The sequence below is a fragment of the Chrysochloris asiatica genome, unplaced genomic scaffold, assembly GCF_000296735.1.
Source record: "Chrysochloris asiatica unplaced genomic scaffold, ChrAsi1.0 scaffold00494, whole genome shotgun sequence".
NCBI lineage: Eukaryota > Metazoa > Chordata > Mammalia > Afrosoricida > Chrysochloridae > Chrysochloris > Chrysochloris asiatica.
Window position 1 is genome coordinate 95258 of NW_006409012.1, and position 13102 is coordinate 108359.

Sequence of the window (13102 nt, forward strand, 5' to 3'; positions counted from 1 at the left end):
ATTTTAGTTTGTAAAAAAAAAAAAAAAAAAAAAACTATTTCTAAAACAAAGGAATATAAAGAACCACAAATTCTAAAATCTTCATACAAGGTATACATTTGAACTGGACAAAAATAACTATAATTGTCAAAAGCTAGTACCACAGATGAGATAAATCATTAAAGCTATCACAATACAGCTGGAGATTATGATTCTGGTAACTACCAAAAATTAAATAGAGGTAAAGCTCTCATTTAACAAGTTATTTCAGAGGTCCGAGCTGATAAAATATAGCAGTTTTCTAGATTAAAAAGGTCCAAGTCATACTGCAGGTTGCAGTCAGTTTCAAGTCAGGTCTAGAAGTCTTGGGAAGAAGTTGTCTACTCAGATGCTGGTTGTTTCTCATCCTTGGACTATTTGAGTCAGAGGGTTTCAGAATCCATTCAGGAGCTGAGGCCTTCTTCAACTGGGACTGATGGATCCAAGTTTGGTACCCTGCAATTTTGCAGCACATGAATTAGGAGCAAGATCAAATGAGATCCTTTCCATTGAGGTTCAATGGGTTCTTTTAATGTCTTTTCCAATAAACATAATCACCAGGCAAAAGAGGTGTTGCAGTAGATCCTTCAGTACCTTTGCTGTTAAAAACCTTAAGAAATTCAGGTGGATAACACTTTAATAAATTTACTTGTATTAGATTTGAACCAGCAATATATAGGGTAAGTTTGTGGGTTGGCTTGTTACAACTCCATAAGGAATTAACTCATAAAGATCAAAAGGAATAACCCTTAAATTAATCAATACTAATTGGAGGGCTTGCAGTCATCTTAATCCCATAGAAGATGTGAGCTTTGCCAATTGAGTTTTGATGATTCCATTAGTTCCATAAGCCCAGAAGAATGGTGTGATAAGGGTAATGGAGTCTCTGAAAAATGGGATAAGTTCCACAAATAGTGGTGAATACTTGGCTCGTAAAGTATGTTCTTCTGTTGCTACAAAATATATCTGGACCTCTCCATATAGCAACAAAAGCAACCATGACTTTGCAGCAAGGAAAAGCCTCAACCCAACATAGATATACTGCAAATTATAACTAACAAATATATTAACTGAATAAAATCTATTTGCCATTGAAACATAGGACCAGTTGGAAAGAGATACTTTCCAGGTGAGGCCTCAAAAGGTTTACCTGTGTTAACTGCTGAGCAGACAGAACACCGTCTGACTATCTGTTCTGAAGCTTTTCAAATATGTGTATAAAAATATATAAAAATTCTTTTGAACAACCCCTATGATCTTACCCCTACACAAATGTTCCTTCTCATGAAAAGTGGTCAGCAAAGGAATATGGAAATCTTCAGTGGCCTTTCCTATAAAGAAGATTCTTTGTTAAATTTACAGCCTTCTCTTTTCCATTGCTCTTCCTTGGATTCAGTCTGATGGTAAGCTAGATCATGTCACACTATGGGATTTTCTACTGGGTCTCCAATCATTAGATCACAGGATCTACTTGGTGAGCAGCCATGAGAAAGATAACATCGGCCATGGACAAGAGGGTCCATTAGGATTGCGTATATAAGAGGGGTCGTAAAGATTATTCTAGAAGCACTCATCACTATAAAATAGTGTCAGCTGAGTTCATAAACATGGCCAGCCACAGCAAAACATTTTTGAAAAATTTCCTAAAAAATTGCCTTTCCAAAAAGTTAATGTTATATTTACTTGGTATGCCCTCATGCTAGTTAAACATGTTTAGAGTAGTGACACATGCAAACCTATAGGCAAAATGACATTATTACCAGGGCCCATCCATAAATATGTAATGGAGTGTTGATAACATTTAGTGTATTCCCAATTCTTGACTTCCTTCTCAGAGGCTAGTTCTTGGTATTTGCCAAGAGTTTTGAAAAGATAAGAAAAATGGGAAAATTAAAAATTAAAAAAGTATGGACTTGGCTTAGGCCTAACTTAATATGGCCTGTCTATGAAAATGAGAGCATGAGGTAAGCAATTTTAAAGGGTGCAATTCTTTTATTCCCTTATTTTATTTCTGGTCATGGCTGTTATGCGCGAATGTGAGGAAAGGGAATTCAGCCTGCTTTGCAGCCTTATCAGAGAAGGCATTTTCTTTCACTTCCTCTGCCTGAGGAGCATTTTCAAGCTGATGGGCCTGAATCTTGACTACTGTGATTTTAGAAGGTCTCTAGGAGGTAGAAGGCCAAAGGACCATTTTTAAACTGGGTTTCTGAGGATGTCAGGAACCACCTGTTAGTATTAACATTTCAAGATTGTGAACAATTCAAATCCATACCTTGAGTTCATGTAAGTGGTTACTGACAGTCCTGAGGTCAGTTTGCAAGCTTATAAATGCAATTAATTCAGCTTATTGAGCAGAAGTTGCTTCAGAAAGAGGGCCACTCTCCAATACTTCAGTGGCGGTAATAACAACTATAACCCTGCTATCAAGAACTGGAAATATTTGGCTTTAAGTATGATCCATCTACAAAAATAATTAAATTGGGTTAAGCAGGGGAGTGTTTTTTGTTTGTTTGTTTGTTTTGTTTTGTTTTTTAATAAATTTTGCATCGGGATAATTGGTTGAACTATTAAAATAAAACAATCATAAGGGACTGTATTCCTGTGGTTGGGTGGAGGTAAGAGGGTGACTAAAGTTTAAGAGTTCAATGTGTGCAACTGAATGTTAGATGCTGCAAGGAGAACTTCATATAAGGTTACTCTCTTAACCAATAAATATTGAGTTATTTATTTGACATTCAAGCTTTTAATTTTTTCATAAATAGCCGTATTAAATTCTTAGCCAGACAGATGAAAACTTTGACTATATTAAATCATTTCTTTTAAAATAAACATTTTAAACTTTGTCTTTTGTGTAATTATTTTAGTAGTAATAATGAACACACTTATCAGCAAACCTACTTTTTGGGGTGTGGCATAAATACAAGTGAGTATAAAGAATGTTAACTCAATATCAGTAAATTGTTTAAAGATATTAGAAATTATTGTAAGCCAATGTTATACAACAATTACTGTTGACATAAAGTTTATGTATTTTAAGTTTTCATGAATATTTTTACCATTTTTTATATTTTGTCCAAGTTAATTTTAGTCCTTTTAATTTTTGGAAATCACAGTATTTGCTTAACCAACCGATTTATTGAAATGGTTATAACTTCATGTCTCTAGCTAGAGTGTCAACATTTTCCTAGGCCATTTCAGATATATCTCCCTATGATTGTTGTTACCCTTTAGCGTCTTAGAATTGCTATTATAAAAGAGAGAACTTCTCTCCAGTTATTTTATGATAGGAATCCCTCTAGATTCTGATAAACATGCTTAATTCAGGTGACCTATTCAAAAAAATGACTATTTACTTTACTAATTCATGATCCCCTTACCAATTCAAGATGATGAGAATCAATAAACAGAGCTACACATAATGTTCAAATTATGAATAGAAATTATATAGACGTTCAATAAATTCTCAGAGAATTTGAACACAATTAGTGAAAGTTCAAATCCAAGAATGGCTCACCTCCAGAAATAGTTGTCTCTGAGGCCTTGAAGAAGCAGAAATGGACTTTTAAGTTGACACCAATACTCCAATCCATGATTCCTTGGGTCCACTCAAGAGGGAAGCCACTTTTGAATCATGGACAAGCCCCCAAAATGTTGTGGTGAAAAACCACTCAAACCTTAAAAGGAAATTCAGAGAATGTATTTAGCTTTTTAAAGATCCATTTAAATGGGGGACTTGTGCTCCACTGAGTTGAAACTGACAAAACCAAAAGTACAGAGCTTTGTTTTGTTAAGTGCCATTGAGTCAGTTCCAACTCATAGCAACCCTGTGTAAGGGTTCCAAGAAGCAGCTGGTGGGTTTGAACGGCTGACCTGTGGTTTGCAGTCCAGTGTTGATCCTACAGCGCCACATATTTAAGGAGTTAGAACAAAGAACCTAAGGTACAGCATTTCATTGAAGGTTATAAACTTCATTGGAGGTTATAAATGTAAATCAATATAATGTGGGGGCTAGCAGGGGATTAGTTAGAAGACAATGCTCTCTTAGAAAAAACTTGCTCTAATGAAATCTTTCTTGTAAACAGTTGCCTGGAAAACCCCAATAAGAGTGGTGTGAAGGTTTTTTTTCCTGAGACCTTTCATTAAAAGGATGTTTTTGCATCTTTATAATGAAAGAAAGTTTTCTTGAGGCCATATGATAGAAAAATGTATTCATGGAGTTTGAAAAATAGTTAATTGATATGCTTCTAGCTTGATTGCAGAGAAAATATATTCCCAGCTACCCATAACTGCTGGACTACTGGTGTGGCACTGTAGGATAAACACTGGACTGTGAACCACAAGGTCGGCAGTTCAAACCCACCAGCTGCTTCTCAGAAACCCTACACAGGGTTGCTATGAGTTGGAACCAATTTGGCACCACTTAACAACAACCACCCAGGGTTGCTAGTCAGATAATGAGCCTAAAGCATACGCATAGTTAACTTTGATTTTAATTTTGCAGAATGCAACAGAAACATGGGTTTAGTTCAGGCATTTTACTTTGGTGAAGAGTTACAGAAAATCTCTCTTACAACATAAATGCATATTCTTTATCTGCACTGCAGCTGTGAACTTGTCTCACTAGACTGACTCTACCTCCACCACAGTGTCGATGGTATGTGACGGATTTGTCTGGACGTCATTCTATTTGTTATAAAATGAACTGTTAGCTATGGAGTTTTGGAAAATTCTATCCTGAGTTAGAAAATTCTATTTAAGGAATCCAGTGTCATTCTGATACACTATGTTGTAAGTTTTTCAAGTCGTTCAAAGTAATATTCACACTGGATTCAAAGAAAGCAATACCTCAAGAAGCTTTTAAAAGTATTCTTTGTGTAAGCAAAAGCAGAAAGAAGGGTGGCTTGTTAGAAATTTTTATGAAGGATTAGTAAGGAGAAACCCCGGTTGTAAATTCTCTGTCAAAAACCAAGATTCAAATGAAAATTGGGTTTTCTTTCCCTTCTTCTCGATAGTATTGAAAAAGAGAACTTTGGTAGTGTAGTGTTTATGAGTCGGGCTGTTAATCAAGGTCAGCGGTTAGAAACTACCAGCCGTTCTGCGGGAGAAAGGTGACGCTTTCTGTGCCGTTAAAGATTGACAGCCTCGGAAACTCTATGCAGGCTCACTCTAAGTCGGAACCGACTCCACGGCACACCACCAACACCATTCTTCACTAACCCAGCGAAGTTTTTCCCCCTGTTCATTGAAACCTATCGCAGTCCCTGTGGATGATCGCTGCATGAATTTTTTGTTCAACTTGTTTTGCTGTAACACATTTCTATAACACAGACTACAGAATGTCATGTATACATATACATACATATGCGGAGTAATGCTAGTAATAGTGTGGAAGTATCTTGAAAGTATGTTCTATATGTTTTTATTTTCCTCTGAGAGGAGCCAAAATAGATAGAACTTACAATTAAAGTATTGTTGAATCTCCACTTTTTTGTTAATACCCATTGTGGCAATATCCAGACATTCTGAGCTGCCAACTTAAGTGGTCTAGGCCATTTTTTGATAAATTCATTAGTTACAAAGTTGCTTAGTTGGAATGATCTGCAGCAAACCCTATTTTTAGTCCCACAAACTCTTTCTGTTTTTGTTTTTTTTTTAGTGTGTGCTTTTTTGCAAAGTACAAAGTTGTTTATTGCTTTATTTTCAGCTGTCTCCCAACTATAGCTAGGGGAGTGTGGTAGCTCTGTATAATAAGCACTGGACTACAAACAAGAAGGTTGGCAGTTCGAGCCCACCAGCTGCTCAGCAGGAGAAAGATGAGGTTTTCTGCTCCCACAAAGATTTAAATAAAGCCTCAGAAAACTTACATAGGATTGGTATGAGTTGAAGCCAACCGGACGGCACTTAACAACAATTTAGAGGAAAGGGATGTTTTCAATCCATAAAACTGCAGCTTGCTACCAACATGACTATTAACAAAACAAAACAAAACAAAACAAAAACACCTTCACCCTTCCAACCATTGTAACCACTAATCATGTTTTGTCCTGACAAATTTGTCCCTTACCCATATTTAAGATAAGGGAACTCATATAATATGCATCTTTCAGTGTCTGGCATATTTCACTTGGACAATGTTTTCAAGGTTCATTTCTCTTTTAAGGGGACTAATATTCCACTGTACATGACAGACCACATTTTGTTTATTTGTCTATGGATGGACACTTGAGTTGCTTCACCTTTTTGAGTACTGAGAATATGCTGCAGCAAGGTTTTTTTCTACTCTGACCTATAAGGTTGCTATGAGTCAGAGCTAACTCAATGGCAGTAGTTTTCGTTTTGGTTTGGAAGAATTTTTCAGGAATGTGTATATTGTGTTTTTAGCAGAGCCACAGTTCTTATTAGTTGCTATACCTTTTATTTGGTGACTTCCACTTAGTCTAGATTGTTGAGCTCCTTACCAATAAAGGAAAAATTGTTCCAATAAGGCTAATTTCAATTTTGACCTTAAAATACAGTGAAAATGAAGGAGCAGCCAGTTCTAAAGTGAAATTAATGACTCCCCAAGGACGTAAGAGGGAGCATGGTGAATCTGTAGGATAAATTTTGAACTGAGAACCACAAGATCAGTGGTTTCAGCCCACCAGCTCCCTGGGAGAAAGATGAGACTTTCTGCTCCTGCAAAGATTTATAGCCTCAGAATCGCTATACAGGGTCGTCATGAATTAGAACCAAGTCTACAGCATTTAACAACAACAAAGAAGAAGACAAGGAATCCCAGGGTGTTATAAACAGTTCAAACGCCCAGCTGCTCACCAAAAGAGTGAGCATTTGAGTCTTCCCAGAGGGTCTCAGAAGAAAGACCTGGTGGTCTGCTTTGGAAAGACGATAGCCATTGAAAACGATGACACACACCAGGGGTTTGTCAAGAGTTGGAATCAACTCCACAGCAACAACAAAAGGAATAAGACTAACAAATGTTTACAATGAAAAGGTAGCTCTCCAATCCTAAGTAAAGGTGGTTGTGTACAGTGCATTTTAGTGGGATTAGAGTTGGTAGGTGCTAATATAAAATGTCTAGATTATTCTAATAGCAAATAGATCTTTAAAACTTCTTTTAGGATGATATACAAAAGCAGAAATTGCTGAAGATTCTTTCCCCTTCATGCTTATCAAGACCCTTTTACTTTTCATGGAGATGCATGTGTCTAATTAAAGGAGAATTGCCATGTAAGCAACCCACGTGGTGCTTGGAACTCCATGAAACGTGCGGGTGGAGGTGAGAGAAGAGTGCTGCTTGTCTGAAATAGTCCTCCTCTCTGGGTTTCAACCTTAGTCTTTAATGTCAATCTGATGTTTCTTATAGCTAAACATTTAACAACAAAAATCATAGTTTATAAATCAAGTAGAGGAAGAAAATAGAAACTACAAATGTAAAAAAAAAAATTCATAAAAAGTATCTCTCCAAACACATATGAATAAATTAAGTCCCCAGTATTGGGGGAGAAACCACCATTTTTACATATCACAGTTATTTTAATATGAGAAAGTGCTATTATTTCAAAGTTCTTCAAAATGATACTTACTGTTCCTGTTACAATGTTACAATTGAATCTGATAGCAAGATGGAAACCTTGCAGTTTTTCCAAAAAAGAAAAAAAGATCAGCAAATGTATATATTTCATAGAATTTTCCATATATATATTTAAACAAAAGATAAAGACATGCACAGGCTAGAAAAGAACATGATTGTATGCTACAATGATATCTATAGTTAAAATGAGGTACCAGCTACAATATAACTGTAGGGTATGGCTCATTCAAAATATACTTCTACCGCAAACTCTGGTCGGTAAGTTTTCCATGTTTTTGATTTATGGGGATTATCCAATTCATTTCTTGAAAGATAAAGTCTAAGAATAGAAAAACAAATACATTTTATTTTAGGGCTAACAGTAAAGTCATGCCTTAGGGAATACTACTTAGAGCTTAAAAATAATACTTGCTGGCCAGATTAGAGTCTCAACCCCTTTTCTGTTGGTCCCTTCCATATGCTCACTGAGCTGACCGGACGTACTGAGCTGACACACCTTCAACTTCTATGGGAGGCATTTATTACCGCAACCAAATCCTGATTATAGAATGTTTTAACTTTCACACCAACTCATGGAATGGACCTTAAATATAATACACAAGTAGGTCTCCAGTAATTAAAAATAACTGGATCAAAATGAGTAAAGCAATGAAGAACAGTGACTTGAGGAGTTTTGGTTTCTATAAATTGAGTTTATGACAATCTGTATTAATTTTGTCATATACCCATACACTGGAGATTAAGCTATTTCTGTTGGATTATATCATAGCCATACCTGTAATTTTGGATAAAAGATGTATGGAACCAAAAGAAAAATGGGCAGTTGTCATAGTATCTAGGAAGATCCTAAAAACATGATTTAAAAAATAAAAAGAACAAAGGTTAGTTTTCATAATAAAATTGATAGTAAGAACTGATCTTTTCAAAGTGATTAAAATTCATTTATTGGTTTACTTTCATATTTACCAATCAACCATAGAATTAAGTATGTAGTATTCTACAATCTACAACACAATACACAGGGAACGCAAAGAAGGAAGCTTTAAGAGAATGCTAGTCCTTTTCTTGCTGTTTATGTTTAAATTACCAACAACATTTAATTTTTCCATGATAGATATTTAGGAATTTAGGTATGGGTCCTTCAAACTGATCCAGACAATGCTAAATAGAATCTATTAAGGACCTATGCCTATTTGTTCCCAAATACTATCAATTTCTGCAAGGAACAGATATATTGGATAATTAGCCATGATTATTGATGATGATGGAGTCCTACTGTGGTACTGTTGGATAAGCACTTGAACTACTAACCACAAAGTTGGTGGTTCAGTCCCACCAGCTACTCATTGGAAGCCCTATACAGGGTACCTATGAGTCGGAACTGAATCGACGTGATTTAACAGAAACATTGATGATTACAATACTAGAAATACCTAAATATTTTGAAAGTGCTTTTCTCTCATGGCACTTGACAATCACAAAGGGTGTATAGTACCAAAGTTTCCAGGGTTAATGCTTTTTGTTGTTGTTGTTAAGTGCTGTCGAGTCATTTCTGACCCATAACGACCCTGTATAGGGTTTCCAAGGAGTAGCTGGTGAGCTTGAACTACCAACCTTGTAGTTCTAACGGCTTTTCAGTCTGGTGCATTAACTCACAGCACCACACCAGAACTCCCATGCTCTTTACCCCATGCTTTTGTTTAGATCTCCAGAGAAAATTTAGATTAACTCCATTTATTCAAGGGATAATCTTCCAATATGGGAATGATTTAGGTCTCTTGGCTCAACACATTTACAATTGTAATCTCTTAAATGTCTATCCTAACAAAGAACCATCAGGGTGTGAAGGAAGACATAGGAAGTAAAATTTAAATTGGCCTACACAATTATGTTGGCAGTTGTGGTTTGACAGGAAAATGAAACTATTGAGGTTTAGAAATTTGTTATTACAGAATAATATCAGGCATACATTTAATATGACTGATCAATATAAGCTAAAATTATGAATATATACATAATATAGCTCTGATAGCATAGTGGTTACGAATCAGACTGCAAACCTTAAGGTCAGCGGTTTGAAACTACCAGTCGTTCCGCAGGAGAAAGATGAGGCTTTCTGTTCCTGTAAAGGTTTACAGCCTCAGAAACCCTGTACAGAGTCGCTATGGGTCGGAACCGACTCAATAGCACTTAACAACAACAACATATCTACCATAGTGTATGAGGGGGCTTGAAAAAGTTTGTGACAAAATGGAATTAAAAGATAATATATCTGAATGAACACATGGATCTCAGAACACATGGATCTACAGCATATATACTAAAATTGGAAAGATACAGAGAAGATTAGCCTGCGCTTGATACCTGCGCAAGGACAACAAGCAAATTCGTAAAATTCGTAATTTTAGAAAGACAGAGTGCTGGCAGCCAGGAGGCAGGCTTGCAGAATGTGCCCTTTGGTTGTTTAAATGGTTACATATTCCTGAGTGTTTTTGTGTACACAAGCACCACCACCACCACCACCCCCAAAAAACAAACAAACAAACAAACCCCAGAGGGAATAGAAGCAAATACTGTTGATTGATGACACACAGAGGAGATTGTAATCATTGCAATGAAACGATGAGTGTAAAACTGATGTTCTCCCATGTAAACTATCACTCAATTCACAATAAAAACTTAAAAAAAAAGGTAATGGAAGTTTCACACACACACACACAATTCTTATTTCAGTCATATATTGTAAGCTTCTTATATTTTATCAAAATAAGAAAAGAAATAAATTAACTTTAAAAAACAACGACAAAAAGATAATGAAAAATTTCCACGAACCTTTTATAGCCTCCTCATATCTTCCAAAGGCAATGGGGAATATGCCTATTTCTCATAAATTAAGTACTGAATTATTAAGTAAAATCTGTAAACCATAATCAATTCAGAGGAAAGTAAAATCTCCCTCATTTTAAAGTATTTTATACATTATTGGGAGCAATGTGTTTTAAAGATACAAAACAAGTATATAGATCACACTGCTATACAGTAAAAAAGGTACATTTTTTGAGCCTCTTATTTAATTTTTTTTTTTTTCCTGATTCCATACTTGAGAAAACCAAAAACCAACTCATAGCAACCCCACAGGACAGAGCAGAACTGTTTCTAGGGCTGCCATACCTTTTTTTCCATAGAGCAACTGGTGGGTTCAAACACCGACCATTCAGTTAGCAGCCGAGCATGTGACCACTGTGCCACCAGGCTCCTTATTTCATAATTAATATATGTGATTTTGATTGTGAAGTGCCGTCGAGTCGATTCCGACCCATAGCGACCCTGTACAGGGTTTCCAAGGGTGTAAATCTTTACGGGAGTAGAAAGCCTCATCTTTCTCCCGCGGAGCGGCTGGTAGTTTCGAACTGCTGACCTTAAGGTTCGCAGCCCGATTCGTAACCACTACGCTAAAAGGGTATAAAACCAACCTGATGGCCATCAAGTTGATTCTGACTAATAGTGAGCCTATCGAACAGAGTAAGGAGCTCTGGTAGGTGGTGGTTATGTGCTGTGGAGTTTGTTCCAACTCATAGCGACCCAGTACAGGGTTTCCGAGGCTGTAATCTTTATGGGAGCAGAAAGCCCCTACTTTCTCCCCCGGAACAGCTGGTAGCGTAGTGGTTATGAATCCGGCTGCTAACCTCAAGCTTGGCAGTTAGAAACTACCAGTTGTTCCATGGGAGAATGATGAGGCTATCTGCTCCTGTTAAGATTTGCAGCCTTTGAAACCCTGTGTAGGGTCACTATGAGTCGGAACCAACACCACGATACTTAACAACAGCAACAACATAGAACAGAGTAGAAACATCAGGTTTCCAAGGCTATAAATCTTTATAGAAGCAGACTGTAATCTCTTTCTACAGAGGAGCACCTGGTGAGTTCAAACTGGCAAATTATCAGTTAGCAGCTACATGCTTACTCACTGTACATCCAGGGCTCCTTTAAGTTGTGTGTTGTTGTTAGGTGCTGTCGAGTCAGTTCTGACTCATAGCAACCTAGAAGATTACTGAGGCTTTCACTTTTCACCGGAAGAGAAAGGCTTATTTTTCTCCCACAAAGCAGCTGGTGGGTTTGAACTTCCATCATGTGGTTAGGAGTCCAGTACTTATCCTACAGTGCCACCAGTGCTCATTAAGTGTTATAGAATTTAGAAAACACAACCAAGCAAAAATTCAAAAATTAAAATAATGTTTTTTGATTAGATAAGACTTACTGTGTTCTCTTCCTTCCTGCCAGGGGTTGACTATCTCTCATGTTGCAGTAAAAGAAATTCCAGACTAAAATCATTCATTAGACTAGACAAGAACAGGATAGAAATTACTTACTGAAGAAGAAAGAAATTTCACTTTCACATCATCACTTAGACTTGGACAGTTGATTAGATTAATTATTACTCTGTCTGTTTCAGCATCATGATATATCTGTGAATGAACACATGAATCTCAGAACTATTAAACCTAACTGACCTCCAGATAAGTATTAACAGTAAATTTTCACTAGTTAGGTTACCTTTATTTATCAAGAACGCTTCATCTCATAGCCTCATGTTGGTATTGTTAGGTGCCTTTGACTCAAATTTCAACTTACAGCGACCTCAGGTGATTGAGCACTACCCCATAGGGTTTTCTAGGTGCTAATCTTTACAGAGTGGAGCCCTGGTTAAATCACTCAGCTGCTAAGTGAACGTAGGTGGTTTGAATCCACTCAGTGGGAGAAAGATGTGGTTAGCCTGTTTCCATAAACATACACAGCCTTGGAAGCCCCATGGGGCAGTCCTACTCAATCCTATCAGGTTGCTCTGAGTTGGAATGGACTCTTCGGGAGTGACTTTAATTTAGTTTGGAATCTGTATGAGAGCAGATTGCCAGGTCTTTTTTTCCTGCAGAGCTGCCGGTGGTTTTCAGTTATCAGCTGATCACTTAACTGTGGGTCACCAGGACTCCATTATCACATGAATGAAGAAGGGCTGAAAGAAGATGGAAGGAATACACAGAGTCACTGCACCAAAAAGAAGTGGTTGATATTTAACTGTTTCAAGAGGCAGCATATGATCAAGAGTCAACAATACTGAAGGAAGAAGTCCAAGGTGCTTTGAAGGAATTGGCTAAGAACAAGGCACCAGGAATTGATGGAATAAAAATTGAAATCTTTCAAGAAAGTGAGGTGGCACTGGAGGCACTCACTCATCTCTGCCAAGAAATTTGGAAGACAAACTATCTGGCCAACTGATTGGAAGAGATCCGTATTTGTGCCCATTCCAAAGACAGGTGACCCAACAGAATGTGGAAATCACTGGACAATCTCTTTGATATCCCATGCAAGTAAAGTTTTACTAAAGGTAATACAGAAATGGCTGCAAGCATACAGTGACAGAGGACTTCAAGAGGTTCAACAAGGATTCAGAGGAGGATGTGGAATAAAGGATATCATTGCTGATGTCTGATGGAT

At 37.0% G+C, this 13102-nt stretch overlaps 1 protein-coding gene across 1 annotated transcript in view; it reads right to left on the bottom strand.

The window, feature by feature from the left end:
* Positions 1 to 7831: 7831 nt before the first annotated feature.
* Positions 7832 to 13102, bottom strand: part of LOC102837579 (phosphatidylinositol 3,4,5-trisphosphate 3-phosphatase TPTE2-like) — a 113301-nt gene continuing 108030 nt past the window's right edge. Inside the window, exons 16-18 of the mRNA XM_006877427.1 lie at positions 11962 to 12075; positions 8385 to 8455; positions 7832 to 7928 (exon numbers count right to left, since the gene is read on the bottom strand). Of these exons, the coding sequence (XP_006877489.1) occupies positions 7832 to 7928; positions 8385 to 8455; positions 11962 to 12075 (282 nt within the window). The remainder of the gene's footprint in view (positions 7929 to 8384; positions 8456 to 11961; positions 12076 to 13102) is intronic.